Raw genomic sequence first — 16,794 nt, 5'->3', positions numbered from 1 at the left:
TTCTGAGCCAATGAGCAAACACATTGTACCATTAGAACACTGGAGTGATAGTTGCTGGAAATGGGCCTCTATACACCTATGTAGATATTGCACCAAAAACCAGACATTTGCAGCTAGAATAGTAATTTACCACATTAGCAATGTATAGAGTGTATTTCTTTAAAGTTAAGACTAGTTTAAAGTTATCTTCATTGAAAAGTACAGTGCTTTTCCTTCAAAAATAAGGAAATTTCAATGTGACCCCAAACTTTTGAATGGTAGTGTATATATATATATATATATATATATATATATATATATATATATATATATATATATATATATATATATATATATATATATATATATATATACATATATATATATTCCCAAATGGTGATCCGTAATATATTAAAGTAAAGAAGTAGTGTATAAATATATAGTACAGGCCAAAAGTTTGGACAGACCTTCTCATTTCAATGCATTTTCTTTATTTTCATGACTATTTACATTGTTGATTGTCACTGAAGGCATCAAAGCTATGACACCTGGGAAGTGAAATCCATTTCCTCTTGAAGCTCATCGAGAGAATGCCAAGAGTGTGCAAAACAGTAACCAGAGCAAAGGGTGGCTATTTTGAAGAAACTAGAATATTTAAAAAAAGTCAGTTATTTCACCTCCACATGTGTTCATTCATAGTTTTGATGCCTTCAGTGACAATCCACAATGTAAATAGTCATGAAAATAAAGAAAACACATTGAATGAGAAGGTGTATACAAACTGTTGGCCTGTACTGTATATGTATAAAGAATTTAGTAATGTATTGGTATATCAACCTTGACGACAATAATCTGTTGATCTCTAACTAGTAAACACAAGTGATGTACTGCTTGAAAAAGTGTCATTATTTTTCTTGGCCCTTGTGTCACAGTACACTTCACTACCAGAACTGTTCTTGAATAGTGCTGTTCCATTCCAAATGTGCTGTGGGAGTCTCATTTATCCATTTTCCTTTGCCTCTAGATCACATCAGAGGGTGGCCCTCAGCCCCAGTCCAATATTTTGTTTTCCATCTCCAACGAGGATGTCGCCGGCGTGAGCGGCGTGGGTCACGTCAGGGGTGTGACCCTGGGTAACGTCACTGTGACAGGACTGGTTCAAGCCGTCGACGCTGAAACCGGAAAGCTGGTGGTGGTGTCGAAGGTGAATTTGATGACGGGGTGCGGGCGATTGAGTCGGTCTCTTTAACTTGTCAAATGTGTGTAGGACCAAGTCGATGTTGAGGTTGTGCATTTGACTGCCATTCGAATCAGAGCACCCATCACACGAATCAAGACAGGAGCTCAGGTGCAACTTAGTGTACATTAAATGTCCTGTTCCTGCTGAATGTTGACATTGTCTTCACACTTCTGTAGATGCCCGTATATGTCATGGGTTTGACCAACAGTCAAACACCCTTCACTTTTGGTAATGCTCTGCCTGGACTCACTTTCCACTGGTCCACCAGCAAGAGGGACATCCTGGACGTCCAGCCAAGACACTCTGAGGTATGTTTGGAACAGGTCTTGGCTCCTTGGAGTAGATTGATTTCCAACATGTGGTTCCAAACCCTCAGGCTAATGTGGAACTGGGCCCCGAGAACAACTTCGGCATGAGTGTGACTGGACGGACGAAAGGCCGGACCGGGCTCAAGGTGGTCCTCAAAGTTGTAGACCCTGTCGTCGGCCAATTTGCTGGTAATCTCCGAGAGCTCCAAGATGAGATTCAAATCCAGGTACAGCTCTGAGACTTGTGACCTAATTTCCTGTGTGCTGTGCTAGAATGTTTTCTATAATAATAATAATAATAATAATACATAGGGTTGGGTATCGTTTGAATTCGAACGATTCCGATTCCGATTCCTGGCGATTCTCGATTCCGATTCTTTTAAGAGGCAGGGTCAAAAAAAAGTTTAGGATATTTTAAATGAGCTAGCTAACCTACAGTCTTTCTGAATGAAATAGTCTGACATTCTCCATCAATTTTAATTCTATTAACTTTTTATGAACTTTACTATAAATTCCTCACAGGGCTGTTTTCAACTAGAATATGAATATAAAATCTATGAACTTGAATATAAATATTATAAATTATGAATACATTTCCCAGGGGGTACACTTTCCTCAAGAGAGCTTTATTTTTGAAAACCTCATGAAAACACATTTACACATAAGTGTATGATGCTGCAGGAAACCTCATGAAAACACCTTTACACATAAGTGTATGATGCTGCAGGAAACCTCATGAAAACACCTTTACACATAAGTGTATGATGCTGCAGGAAAGAGCACATCGCGGAGCCTGGCTAGCAGGTTGTAAATTGTCTAGGAAAAAATATGCGGGCTAATTTGTTAGCTGCCTCAACGTTGGCGCAAAACACATTATTTATTGTATATATATTGTTTTACTTACCGGATTCGGACTGCAGTGCAGTCACCGAGGTGCCAGGCTGGGCGTCGGAACCAGAGGAAGAGGAAGAGGCAGAGGAGGACGGTTGGCGCAGCGCGTCGAAGACGGGACACGCATTTATTTGTACTCCATGAACTCGGAGGTGCTTCATCATGTTCGACGTGCACCCTCCTAAGCACGAAACAGTCCTGTCGCACGTGTTGCATTTAGCCGATATTTCATTTTTTTTAGTAAAGTAAAGCCACACTTTCGACCGCCGACGCCCGCTATCCATGCTTGACTGACTCGCTCGGCTACATAGGCTCGGCTATGCTAACACTTCCTGCGTTGGGCGCTTCTTCGTTGGTGTTCAGCGGCTTCTTCTTCCGGTCGGCGGACTTATTCTTTTTTTCTAGTCGTCGGACTGGGTATCGAAACTAGGAATCGAAATTTAAACTTTTGAACGATTCCGGGAGAATCGGAAAGTTAGTCCCGGTTCCAATCGATACTCGATACCCAACCCTAATAATACATTACATTTATAAAGTGTCTTTCTAAATACTCAAAGACGCTTTACATCACAAGTGTCAAACTCAAGGCAAGGGGGCAAGATCTGGCCCGCAAACACCTGGAAATGATATGTGTCAATAAAGTACTCAATATTATACAGCCCTTTAAAGGCCTACTGAAATGATTTTTTTTTTATTCAAACGGGAATAGCAGATCCATTCTATGTGTCATACTTGATCATTTCGCAATATTGCCATATTTTTGCTGAAAGGATTTAGTAGGGAAAATCGACGATAAAGTTCGCAACTTTTGCTCGCTGATAAAAAAAAACCTTGCCCCTACCGGAAGTAGCGTGACGTCACAAGCGGTAGTGCTGCTCACAATTCCCTGTTGTTTACAATGGAGCGAGAGATATTAGGAGCTAAAAAGTGACGATTACCCCATTATTTTGAGCGAGGATGAAAGATTCGTGGATGAGGAACGTTAGAGTGACGGACTAGAATGCAGTTCAAGAGATATCTTTTTTCGCTCTGACCGTAACTTAGGTACAAGCTGGCTCATTGGAATCCACACTCTCTCCTTTTTCTATTGTGGATCACGAATTAGTATTTTAAACCACCTCGGATACTATATCCTCTTGAAAATGAGAGTCGAGAAGGCGAAATGGACATTAACAGTGACTTTTATCTCCACGACAATACATCGACAAAGCTCTTTAGCATGAGCTAACGTGATAGCATCTGTCTCAAATGCAGATAGAAACAAAATAAATAAATCCCTGACTGGAAGGATAGACAGAAGATCAACAATACTACTATCAGGAGACACCGAACCAAACACTGGACATGTAAATACACGGTTAATGTGTATTCGACGCCTGTCGAAGCCTAGCAATGCTGTTGCTAACGACGCTAACTTAACAACGGGACCTCGTCAGAGCTATGATAAAAACATTAGCGCTCCACCTACGCCAGCCAGCCCTCTGCTCATCAACACCCGTGCTCACCTGCGTTCCAGCGATCGACGATGCGGTCGGCGGCCCGGAGACGTAGGAAGTCAAGGTGAGTTCGCCGCTAGCGCGTCTGCTATCCAACAAAGTCCTCCTTGTTGTGTTGTTACAGCCAGCCGCATACACCGATCCCACCTACAACGTTCTTCTTTGCAGCCTCCATTGTTCATTAAACAAATTGCAAAAGATTCACCAACACAGATGTCCAGAATACTGTGGAATTTTGTCGAAGAAAACAGAGCTCTGTGTATTGTGTCCAAAAGGGTCCAAACACTTCCGTGGACCTCGCGACGTCACGCGCATACGTCATCCTCCAAAGGCGTTTTGAACCGGAAGTTCCCCGGGAAATTTAAAATTGCACTTTATAAGTTAACCCGGCCGTATTGGCATGTGTTGCAATGTTAAGATTTCATCATTGATATATAAACTATCAGACTGCGTGGTCGGTAGTAGTGGGTTTCAGTAGGCCTTTAAATTTCATTAATACCACAGAAAAGGAAAACTGTCATTTTCCGGACACGATAAAGGCTTAAATAATGTCAAACACATAGCGTTACGATAACCATGAAGATCAGGTGTTTTGTCTCACACTTAGTAATCCGCTGTGGACAGACCAAGCCAAGCAATGCAGGTTTAGCGAGCGGTGCGCGCTCCCGCCAAGGAAACAGATTTTTAGCAGGCAGTCACATTTTGGCACAGCACCGGCAAATACAAACAAAACAAAACACCGGGGGAAACAACAATCAATAAAAAAAAAACAAGCAAACCTGAGTTTTGACCCGAAGAAGGCGGGATCGGTAAAAAAAATCCTGAGGAAGCTTAGGTCCTTTAATGTGTGCAGCAAGCTGTTGGAGATATTTTACCAGTCTGTTGTGGCCAGTGCCCTGTACTTTGCAGTGGTTTGTAGGGGCAGCAGCACCAGCAAAAGGGACTCAAACCGGATTGGCAAACTGATCCGGAAAGCCGGCCAAACTATTGGCGAGCAGTTGGAGGCGTTTGTGTCAGTAAGGGATAGGAGGACACTGGACAAACTACTGGCCATCATGGACAATCCTGCCCACCCACTCCACCAGACAGTTGAGGATTGATTGATTGATTGAGACTTTTATTAGTAGGTTGCACAGTGAAGTACATATTCCGTACAATTGACCACTAAATGGTAACACCCGAATAAGTTTTTCAACTTGTTTAAGTCGGGGTCCACTTAAATTGATTCATGATACAGATATATACTATCATATATACTATCATCATAATACAGTCATCACACAAGATAATCACATTTAATTATTTACATTATTTACAATCAGGGGTGTGGAGGGGGCGGGGGGAGGATATGGACAAATCAAGTAGTGGACATAGAGAGAGAGAGAGATCAGAAGGCATAAGAAAAAGAAAAAGTATCTGCATTTGATTGTTTACATTTGATTATTAGCTATCCGGGGAGGGTGTTAGTTTAGGGTTGTAGCTGCCTGGAGGTGAACTTTTATTGCGGTTTTGAAGGAGGATAGAGATGCCCTTTCTTTTATACCTGTTGGGAGCCCATTCCACATTGATGTGGCATAGAAAGAGAATGAGTTAAGACCTTTGTTAGTTCGGAATCTGGGTTTAACGTGGTTAGTGGAGCACCCCCTAGGGACAGCCGAGTTCATACTCCAACAGGCGCCTTCAGCTTCCTTCCCACAGTGTTCGATTCAAGAACTCCTTCATTCCGCACTCCATCTAGCTGTATAATTACTCGCCATACAGCAAATAGATGATATCTGTCTATTACCTGACACCTTCTATGTTAGCTACTTCTCTTTGTTTTTAATGTCTATTTTCTGCTGGATTTACTCTCTATTTTATGCTGCAGCTGTCACATATACTGTAATATTGTACATGGTCATTGTTATATATTGTATATATCAGTGGTGTCCAAAGTGTGGCTCGGGGGCCATTTGCGGCCCGCAACTCAAGTTTTTTTGGCCCACGGCATATTGTTGAAATAAAATAAGACAAAAAAACAACAGTAAAAATGTAAGCATAATACCATACCATACCAACTTTATTTATAAAGCCCTTTAAAAACAACCACAGTTGAAGAAAAAAGGGCTGTACACCACAAAGAAATAGAGGCAAAGGACAAACTAAAAAATAACATTTAAAACAGACGTAAAATACACATTAAAAAAGCAAATACAAATTACCCTAAGAACAATTTGTTAGATAAAAAGCAGTTAAAAAGTTAAAAACAGTTTAAAGTCTCATGCTGGGTTGAAAGCCAGTGAATAAAAATGGGTTTTAAGAAGGGTCTTAAAAATAGCCAAAGAAGGGGCCTGTCTCGCATGGAGAGGGAGAGGGAGATAATAAGCAAATATGGTAGCTAATTTTAATACTAATAATTCATATGAAGCAGACACATTGTTTTGTCTGTAAATTTATGTCTGTTTTAGATAGTTTTTTTTGTTTTTTTACAAAATAAAATAAAACGGCCCCCGCATGCTTTGACTCGTCAGTGTGCGGCCCTTTGTGGAAAAAGTTTGGACACCCCTGGTATATATGATATAGACATAGAATAATATATCAGTATATATAATATACTGTACATTTATTATGTAAATATTACATATAATTGTTATATTTTATATTGCTATATTTAGTCTATTTATACCTGCATTGTCCTTTCCATCCTTACACTTTCCATCATTGTAACTGAGCTACTGTGTGGAACAATTTCCCTTGTGGATCATTAAAGTTTGTCTAAGTCTAAGTCTTAAAAAAAAAAAAGAAACAAAAAGATCCTTCCGGAAATGCGCGTCCTTTCTAATTTCCATGCATAAAAATATACAAAAAGTGCGTTAACGCCAACATTTTTACAAGTGATACCAAGAAGTGTTAAAACAAAATGTAACTGGACAGCACAGATCAATGTAAAATGTGACCAAAAAAAAGATTTTGTAATTAAACAAATGTACATTTATTACCACATGAACACACACAAATGTACCAAAATTGCCACCGTATCGATACCCATGTACCTGGGAATTGGTACCGTATCGTTCAAATGGGAAAGGTACGCCAACCCCTTCTGCTTGAGCTTTTTGGAACATCTAAATTTGTTGCTTTGTGAAGTGCTAGGACTGCAAATTAAAGATGAATGCATGTGTCAGACTGCGACGTGAAAAGGAGTAGGTTGGCTAATAACAGTGCTGCGACTATGTTTCTGTTCATCAAGGTCTATGACAAGCTGCACATGCTTAATCCCCAAGTGGAGGCTGGAGAGATACTGATGGCTCCCAACTCGGTCCTCAAACTCCAAACCAACCGGTGAGTTCCACTTGCCTTTCCTGCCAGGTTAGTTTTGGAAATGTGCGCTGATTAACCCAGCCCCGCAATAATCACCTGCTTTGACGTGAATCAGGGACGGCATGGGTGCAGTCTCGTACCGGATGCTGGCTTGCACTGAGCAGCCGGTTAGCGCACAAGTGGACGCTAAGGGCCTCCTCTCCTCAGGCTCCCTCACTGGCATCTCATCACTGCTGGTCACCTCACAAGAGTCCTTTGGTGTCAATCAAACTCTCACCGTTGCAGTAAAGGTCAGTTTGGGAGGCAGCCTGTCTGGCGTGTTGCTGATGCAAAAACCCCCTGTCAGTCTGCTTATTAGGTTGGAAACTGTACAACAGTAGAGTGGAACCTGGATTTAACAACTTCCCTTGGCTTTTTTTTCAATTGATTTATTCCTTTTTATTTACAAAACCCAAAACCAGTGTAAATGGTAAATAAAAACAGAATACAATAATTTGCAAATCCTTTTCAATTTATATTAAAGGCCTACTGAAATGAGATTTTCTTATTTAAACGGGGATATCAGATCCATTCTATGTGTCATACTTGATCATTTCGCGATATTGCCATATTTTTGCTGAAAGGATTTAGTAGAGAACATCGACGATAAAGTTCGCAACTTTTGGTCGCTAATAAAAAAGCCTTGCCTGTACCGGAAGTAGCGTGACGTCACAGGTTGTGGAGCTCCTCACATCTGCACATTGTTTACAATCATGGCCACAAGCAGCGAGAGCGGTTCGGACTGAGAAAGCGACGATTTCCCCATTAATTTGAGCGAGGATGAAAGATTCGTGGATGAGGAAAGTGAGAGTGAAGGACTAGAGGGCAGTGGAAGCGATTCAGATAGGGAAGATGCTGTGAGAGGCGGGTGGGACCTGATATTCAGCTGGGAATGACTAAAACAGTAAATAAACACAAGACATATATATATATATATATATATATATATACTCTATTAGCCACAACACAACCAGGCTTATATTTAATATGCCACAAATTAATCCCGCATAACAAACACCTCCCCCCTCCCGTCCATATAACCCGCCAATACAACTCAAACACCCGCACAACACACTCAATCCCACAGCCCAAAGTACCGTTCACCTCCGCAAAGTTCATACAGCACATACATTTCCCCAAAGTTACGTACGTGACATGCACATAGCGGCACGCACGTACGGGCAAGGGATCAAATGTTTGGAAGCCGCAGCTGCGTACTCACGGTAGCGCATAGCCAACTCAAAGTCCTCCTGGTAAGAGTCTCTGTTGTCCCATCTCCACAAGCATGCGTATCCAGCTCAAAGTCCTCCTGGTAAGAGTCTCTGTTGTACCAGTTCTCCACAGGCCAATGGTAAAGCTTGACTGTCATCGTTCAGGAATGTAAACAATGAAACACCGGCTACGTGTTTGTGTTGCTGCAGCCGGCAGCTAATACACCGCTTCCCACCTACAGCTTTTTCTTTGCTATCTCCATTGTTCATTAAACAAATTGAAAAAGATTCACCAACACAGATGTCCAGAATACTGTGGAATTTTGCGATCAAAACAGACGACTTAATAGCTGGCCACAATGCTGTCCCAAAATGTCCGCTACAATCCGTGATGTCACGCGCAAACGTCATCATACCGAGGCGTTTTCAGCAGGATATTTTGCGGGAAATTTAAAATTGCACTTTACTAATCTAACCCGGCCGTATTGGCATGTTTTGCAATGTTAAGATTTCATCATTGATATATAAACTATCAGACTGCGTGGTCGGTAGTAGTGGGTTTCAGTAGGCCTTTAAATTGAATACACTGCAAAGACAAGATACTTAAAGTTCGAACTGGAAAACTTTATTTTTTGCTCATTTGGAATTTGACGCCTTCAACAGGTTTCAAAAAAGCTGGCACAAGTGGCAAAAAAGACTGAGAAACTTAAAAATTGCTCATCAAACACTTATTTGGAACATCCCACAGGTGAACAGGCTAAATGGGAACAGTTGGGTGCCATGATTGGGTACAAAAGCAGCTTCCATGAAATGCTTAGTCATTCACAAACAACGATAGGGCGAGGGTCACCAGTTAGTGAACAAATGTATGAGCAAATTGTCCAACAGTTTAAGAACAACATTTCTCAACCAGTTATTGCGAGGAATTTAGGGCTTGCACCATCTACGTCCCGTAATATCATCAAAAGATTCAGAGAATCTGGAGAAATCACTGCACGTAAGCGATGATATTACGGACCTTCGATCCCTCAGGCGGTACTGCATCAAAATGCGACATCAGTGTGTAAAGGATATGGGCTCAGGAACACTTCAGAAAACCACTGTCAGTAACTACAGTTTGCCGCTACATCTGTAAGTGCAAGTTAAAACTCTACTATGCAAAGCGAAAGCCATTTATCAACAACACCCAGAAACGCCGCCGGCTTCGCTGGGCCCGAGCTCATCTAAGGTGGCCTGATACAAAGTGGAAAAGTGTTCTGTGGTCTGACGAGTCCACATTTCAAATTGTTTTTGGAAACTGTGGACGTTGTGTCTTCCGGAACAAAAAGGAAAAGAACCATCCGGATTGTTCTAGGCGCAAAGTACAAAAGCCAGCATCTGTGATGGTATGGGGGTGTGTTAGTGCCCAAGGCATGGGTAACTTACACCTCTGTGTGATTTTTCCGTCTATAGTCGGAAATTCGTCTTTTTTATCTGTAAAAATATTAAATAAATATTTTCAGTTTTTCTTTGTTTTTTCCGACCTACAATGTGTGTTAAAATCTTGATCCGTCTTTTTGCCATACTTGCCAACAACTACGGTTTTCAACGACGGTTTTCCAGTAAAAAGTATTAACTTTAAAATCAAAGTTACAAAGCGAGCCAACTTCACGGGAACGGGACACAATATATGGGAAACATCCAGGATGATTGGTTGGTTTACGTTTATAAGAAAGTCCAGTCTAATTGCTAACTTTAATTTTCATTGGTGTTTTACATCAAGACAGTAGCTGAAATTGTGTCCATTAATTCTACTCTTTATATTTTGACATTGAATAGTTGAATAATTTTTAAACATAAACAACGTGACCGCAAGATATTTGTTATTTCATGCTATAAATCACAAATGGCTATTCAGATAAAGGAAGTTAGCTAATAAAATAAACATTCTTTGAAATCTTTATGATTTTTGCATTTGAAGCAGTTAGAAGTGGAGAGGGAGACGGAAATTGGCTATAAAATCCAAGGCGGAATCCACTAAAGCATAAATTAAAAGGAAAATGCAAGCTGCTCGGAAATTTGCCAGGAAGGCTCGTGTCAGAGCCATCAAAGCAAAAATGCCAAAGCAATGTGTGAATGAAGCAAAGTAATGTGTAAATAATGTCAATAACTACAGTGTTTCCCATAAACTGCCAAGATACCTGTGGTGGTGGGGGCGTGGCTATGGGCGTGGTCACCATGACATCATCGAGTAATTTGCATAATTGACTACAATGATATGATTTTCTCTAAAAGCTAAAAAAATGTATATTTACTAATTAATAGTAACTGTTTTGTTTTAAACGTCCATCCATCCATCCATCCATCCATCCATCCATCCATCCATCCATTTTACAATATAATTACAACACTTTATGTACATATTTATATACAGATTTGAACAATAAGTTATTCACTGAAATATATTTATTAATTGTGGTTCTTACAAAAAATATATCTTATAAAATATAAAAGCTAAAATGTCTCTTAAAGCTCTGCCCCTTTAATTAGTGCATACTAAATAATTTAACTTTAGCCTACTACTGCAACCTTATTATTTACCAGCAACATAAAGTGAAACAGAGGCAGAGGTGTCCTGCCACAGTCAGTAACAAATAAACAGAAAACAGTAGTGGTCAGATACAAATAAGGCAACAAGAGAAGTATCCTACACTTCTCTTTTGTAAAGTAAATCTGAACAGCCTATATGGGCATCTACATCAACTATATGATTTGCCTGAGAAGCTGGACAGGACAAAAAAAAAATATATATTTTTAATTTTTTTATTTGTGGCGGATGTAATAATTTCGTGGCGGGCCGCCACAAATAAATGAATGTGTGGGAAACACTGAACTAGATGAGCCATCTGTGGCTGTGAAGTGAACACTAGTACGTTTGTAAATACTGTATAGAGTAGGCTAACCCATGTGGTTCCTGTGGATGTGAACACAAGTTGTAATTACTGTAGTGACTAAATAACATAGTGACTTGAATAGACGTAGTGATTCATTTGGATGAATGGGCTATGTATTTATGTCAACTCTGTTGATCATTTTTCGATTATTTACACACTAAAACTTGTGTGTGGTGCTGGTTTTTGTATGTTCAATTGCTGAAAAACCTGCGGCCCCCACACCTCTGGCTTATTTTCAGTCTTTTTCATTAAGTTCAAATCACATGCCTGTTAACAAGACAAAACAAGCTGAACTTCCCTCTATATGCGCGGATCTGCCACACACACACGCATACACAAAGAAGTTCATTTGGTGCCCTCACAAACAATCAGAAATCGTAAAAATACTTAAATTTAACAACCATATTGCTACAATAAAACATTTAAAAAAATAAAAAATCCACTTACATTAACATAGGCAAAGGAGGAGCTGATGAAAAAGGAGCAAACAAAGAGGGAGAACAGCTGAACGAGAGGTAGCTCTTCTCTACGCTGTGAAATAAGTCTGCTTTGGCACCTTTTACCAGAAAAAGTCTGGTCTTGTCACAAAACTTTCTTTTGTGCAAAGCCTGCTTCATCGATGCTTCCATACTGAAGCACCATTTATGTACACCTCGCAAATAGTGTCTTTTTTTTAACTCCACAGCATGTCCCCCAGTCTGTTGTTTATTTAGGACTCATATTGAGTTGGCAAAATGGGTACAACTTGTGAAAAGTGTAGAAAAGGCACACAGGCTGAAGCGCTGAGAAGTGACTCGTGATGTGGAAGACCAGGCTTCCCCATAAGTGCTGCGCCCTGATTTTTTCCTGCAGGCGTGACACAAAATGAGTGAATGAATGTTGGTACACAGAGACATGGATCACACACACAGGCACATTTGGCTCCATCACAAAGTTTGCAAATAGAGGGGTTCCACTGCACGTTATTGCATTAGGTCTACAGCAATTTGTATTAAAAAAAACATTTGTGTTTCATTACACTTGTGCCCTACAATGTGTTTATTTGTTCAACCCAAATTCAGTGTCAAGGTGACATTGTCCTTGAGTGCAAAACTACCTTTTTTATCCTGATCCCCAGGTGGTCCCTGTGTCCTACGTGCGCCTCAGCATCAGTCCGGTGTTGCACACGCAGACCAGGGAGAGCCTCAAAGCCCTCCCCTTGGGCATGGTCCTCACCTTCACTGCTCATTTCCACGGCAGCACTGGAGAGGCGCTGCACAGCTCCAACAGCCATCTCACCTTCTCCACTAACAGGTCAGTCATGACGAGAAATCCACCCCTTATCGCCGCTGATTTTGGCACTTTCACAAAAATCTGTATCTGCCTTTTTTGCAGATAAAATATATAGACATGGTACCAGTATTTACAAACCCCAAAACCAGTGAAGTTGGCACGTTGTGTATATGGTAAATAAAAACAGAATACAATGATTTGCAAATCCTTTTCAACCTATATTCAATTGAATAGACTGCAAGGACAAGATACTTAACATTTGTACTGGAAAACTTTATTTTTTGCAAATATTAGCTCATTTGGAATTTGATGCCTGCAACATGTTTCAAAAAAGCTGGCACAAGTGGCAAAAAAGACTGAGAAAGTTGAGGAATGCTCATCAAACACTTATTTGGAACATCCCACAGGCTAATTGGGAACAGGTGGGTGCCATGATTGGGTGTAGAAGCAGCTTTCATGAAATGCTCAGTCATTCACAAACAAGGATGGGGCGAAGGTCACCACTTTGTGAACAAATGCATGAGCAAATTGTCCAACAGTTTAAGAACATTTCTCAAACAGCTATTGCAAGGAATATAGGGATTTCTCCATCTACGGTCTGTAATATCAAAAGGTTCAGAGAATCTGGAGAAATCACTGCACGTAAGCGATGATATTACGGACCTTGGATCCCTCAGGCGGTACTGCATCAAAAAGCGACATCAGTGTGTAAAGGATATCACCACATGTGCTCAGGAACACTTCAGAAAACCACTGTCAGTAACTGCAGTTGGTCACTACATCTGTAAGTGCAAGTTAAAACTCTACTATGCAAAGTCAAAGCCGTTTATCAACAACACCCGGAAACACCGCCGGCTTTGCTGACTGATGCAAAGTGTAAAAGTGTTCTGTAGTCTGACGAGTCCACATTTCAAATTGTTTTTGGAAACTGTGGACGTCGTGTCCTCCGGACCAAAGAGGACAAGAACCATCCGGATTGTTATAGGCGCAAAGTTGTAAAGCCAGCATCTGTGATGGTATGGGGGTATATTAGTGCCCATGGCATGGATAACTTACACATCTGTGAAGGCACCATTAATGCTGAAAGGTACATACAGGTTTTGGAGCAACATATGTTGCCATCCAAGCAACGTTATAATGGACGCTCCTGCTTATTTCAGCAAGACAATGTCAAGCCACGTGTTACATCAACGTGGCTTCATAGTAAAAGAGTGCGGGTACTAGACTGGCCTGCCTGTAGTCCAGACCTGTCTCCCATTGAAAATGTGTGGCACAATATGAAGCCTAAAATACCACAATGGCGACCCCCGGACTGTTGAACAATTTAAGCTGTACATCAAGCAAGAATGGGAAAGAATTCCACCTGAAAAGCTTCAAAAATTGGTCTCTTCAGTTCCCAAACGTTTACTGAGTGTTGTTAAAAGGAAAGGCCATGTAACACAGTGGTAAAAATGCCCCTGTGCCAACTTTTTGCAATGTGTTGCTGCCATTAATTTCTAAGTTAATGATTATTTACAAAAAAAAATTCAGTTCCTCAGTTGGAACATTAATTATCTTGTCTTTGCAGTCCATACAATTGAATATAAGTTGAAAAGGATTTGTAAATCATTGTATTTTTGTTTTTATTTACGAATTACACAACATGCCATCTTAACTAGTTTTAGGTTTTGCAAAAACAACACATTTATTAGTGAACTCAATCCTAATAACCGCTGATTCAGGCCTGCATGACAAATGTTCTCTTTTCACTGGAGCCCACTTTTCTATTTATTTAATTCAATTAACAATAATAAAAAAATACTCGTATTGTCAATAACTCTCCACAAATATGTTTTGACATTTATTTGAGTCCTTGTGAGAATGTGTCTCTGGTCTGCTGGACCGCATAGTTAGTACAAGATGAATTCCAGCATGAAACTACAGTGCTAGTATTTTATTCAAAAGCTATTAGCAATAAAAACAATATATGAAAGCAAGACTGTTTAACACACAAACAAACACTGTTGTTTTCTTGCAGTGAAGCCAAAAGACACAGAAAACATGAATAAATCCACATGAAAATTTCAATGAGTTAGCCTCTGTGTTGTAGTATGTACCGTCATTTCCGGGTCTATAGTGCGCACCGGTATTTAGGCCACACCCACCACATTTTAGAAGAAATTAATATTTTTACATATATTAGCCGCTCCTGACCATAAGCTGCTACCAGTTCGAACAATTTTGTAAATGTTTATTTACATACCTTGGTTGTTTCCAAAAGGTGCCTTTCACATGGCAGTAAAACAGCTGAACAAACAAAACAGAAGTCATCATCATAGACATAGAATCCATAAAGTATAAGCCGCAGGTTTCAAAGCGTTGGAAAAAAGTAGCCGCTTATAGTACGGAAAAAATGTACTTATGTAGTATGTGTGTAAATATGTATGTACGTATGGAGTATGTATGTACATATGTACGTATGTATGTATTATGTATGTACGTATGTATGTACAGTATGTATTTATGTAGTACGTATGTATGTACGTATGTATGTACAGTATGTATGTATGTAGTACGTATGTATGTACATATGTACATAGATAAGTATGGAGTATGTATGTACATATGTACGTACGTTTGGAGTATGTATGTACATATGTACGTACGTTTGGAGTATGTATGTACATATGTATGTACGTTTGGAGTATGTATGTACATATGTATGTAGTACGTATATATGTACATATGTACGTACATACGTATGTAGTATGTATGTACATATGTACCTACATATGTAGTATGTACGTACATACAGTATGTACCTACGTATGTAGTACGTACGTACGTATGCACCTACGTATGTAGTACGTACGTACGTATGCACCTACGTATGTAGTACGTACGTACGTATGCACCTACGTATGTAGTATGTATGTACATATGTACCTACGTATGTAGTATGTAGGTACGTATGTACCTACGTATGTAGTATGTACGTACGTATGTACCTACGTATGTAGTATGTACGTACGTATGTACCTACGTATGTAGTACGTACGTACGTATGTACCTACGTATGTAGTACGTACGTACGTATGCACCTACGTATGTAGTACGTACGTACGTATGCACCTACGTATGTAGTACGTACGTACGTATGCACCTACGTATGTAGTACGTACGTACGTATGTAGTACGTACGTATGTACCTACGTATGTAGTACGTACGTACGTATGCACCTACGTATGTAGTACGTACGTACGTATGCACCTACGTATGTAGTACGTACGTACGTATGCACCTACGTATGTAGTACGTACGTACGTATGCACCTACGTATGTAGTACGTACGTACGTACGTATGCACCTACGTATGTAGTACGTACGTACGTACGTATGCACCTACGTATGTAGTACGTACGTACGTATGCACCTACGTATGTAGTATGTACGTACGTACGTATGCACCTACGTATGTAGTATGTAAGTACGTACGTATGCACCTACGTATGTAGTACGTACGTACGTATGTACCTTACGTATGTAGTACGTAAGTACGTATGCACCTACGTATGTAGTACGTACGTACGTATGCACCTACGTATGTAGTACGTACGTACGTATGCACCTACGTATGTAGTATGTACGTACGTATGCACCTACGTATGTAGTATGTACGTACGTATGCACCTACGTATGTAGTATGTACGTACGTATGCACCTACGTATGTAGTATGTACGTACGTATGCACCTACCTACGTATGTATGTATGCCTGTACATATACTCGTACTGTATGGATGTACTTGTATGTATGTACTTATAGTGTATGTATGTATTGTGTATTTATACTGTGTACTGTGTACATAGATATATGGATGTATTATGTATATACATACGTTGTATGTATGTACATATACTGTATGTATTTGCTATGTACATATACTGTATGTATTATGTACGAAAAAATAGAAATGAAAAATATGTATTTTATGTATGTACTAGGAATGTACATGGAAATGGTTTAAGGATGTCTGCTGGTTTGTCAAAAGTATTTTGGGTCGCTAATGTATTCATTGTCATGTGGTATTCCCACAAGGCGGTAAAATGTAAATATTTAAGATTCTGTGCAAGTACTGTGATGGG

At 40.0% G+C, this 16,794-nt stretch overlaps 1 protein-coding gene across 2 annotated transcripts in view; it reads left to right on the top strand.

Annotated features, from left to right (window-relative positions):
• The window catches only part of nup210 (nucleoporin 210), a 131,079-nt gene that overhangs the window by 81,764 nt on the left and 32,521 nt on the right, over positions 1 to 16,794 (top strand). For both annotated transcript variants that reach the window (XM_062052741.1, XM_062052742.1), the window contains exons 25-31: positions 1,004 to 1,183; positions 1,247 to 1,327; positions 1,396 to 1,527; positions 1,596 to 1,754; positions 7,144 to 7,235; positions 7,330 to 7,504; positions 12,515 to 12,690. In XM_062052741.1, the coding sequence (XP_061908725.1) occupies positions 1,004 to 1,183; positions 1,247 to 1,327; positions 1,396 to 1,527; positions 1,596 to 1,754; positions 7,144 to 7,235; positions 7,330 to 7,504; positions 12,515 to 12,690 (995 nt within the window). The remainder of the gene's footprint in view (positions 1 to 1,003; positions 1,184 to 1,246; positions 1,328 to 1,395; positions 1,528 to 1,595; positions 1,755 to 7,143; positions 7,236 to 7,329; positions 7,505 to 12,514; positions 12,691 to 16,794) is intronic.

The sequence above is a fragment of the Entelurus aequoreus genome, linkage group LG07, assembly GCF_033978785.1.
Source record: "Entelurus aequoreus isolate RoL-2023_Sb linkage group LG07, RoL_Eaeq_v1.1, whole genome shotgun sequence".
Classification (NCBI taxonomy): Eukaryota; Metazoa; Chordata; class Actinopteri; order Syngnathiformes; family Syngnathidae; genus Entelurus; species Entelurus aequoreus.
The sequence above is the reverse complement of the archived record's forward strand: the minus strand, read 5'-3'. Positions and strand labels throughout refer to the sequence as shown.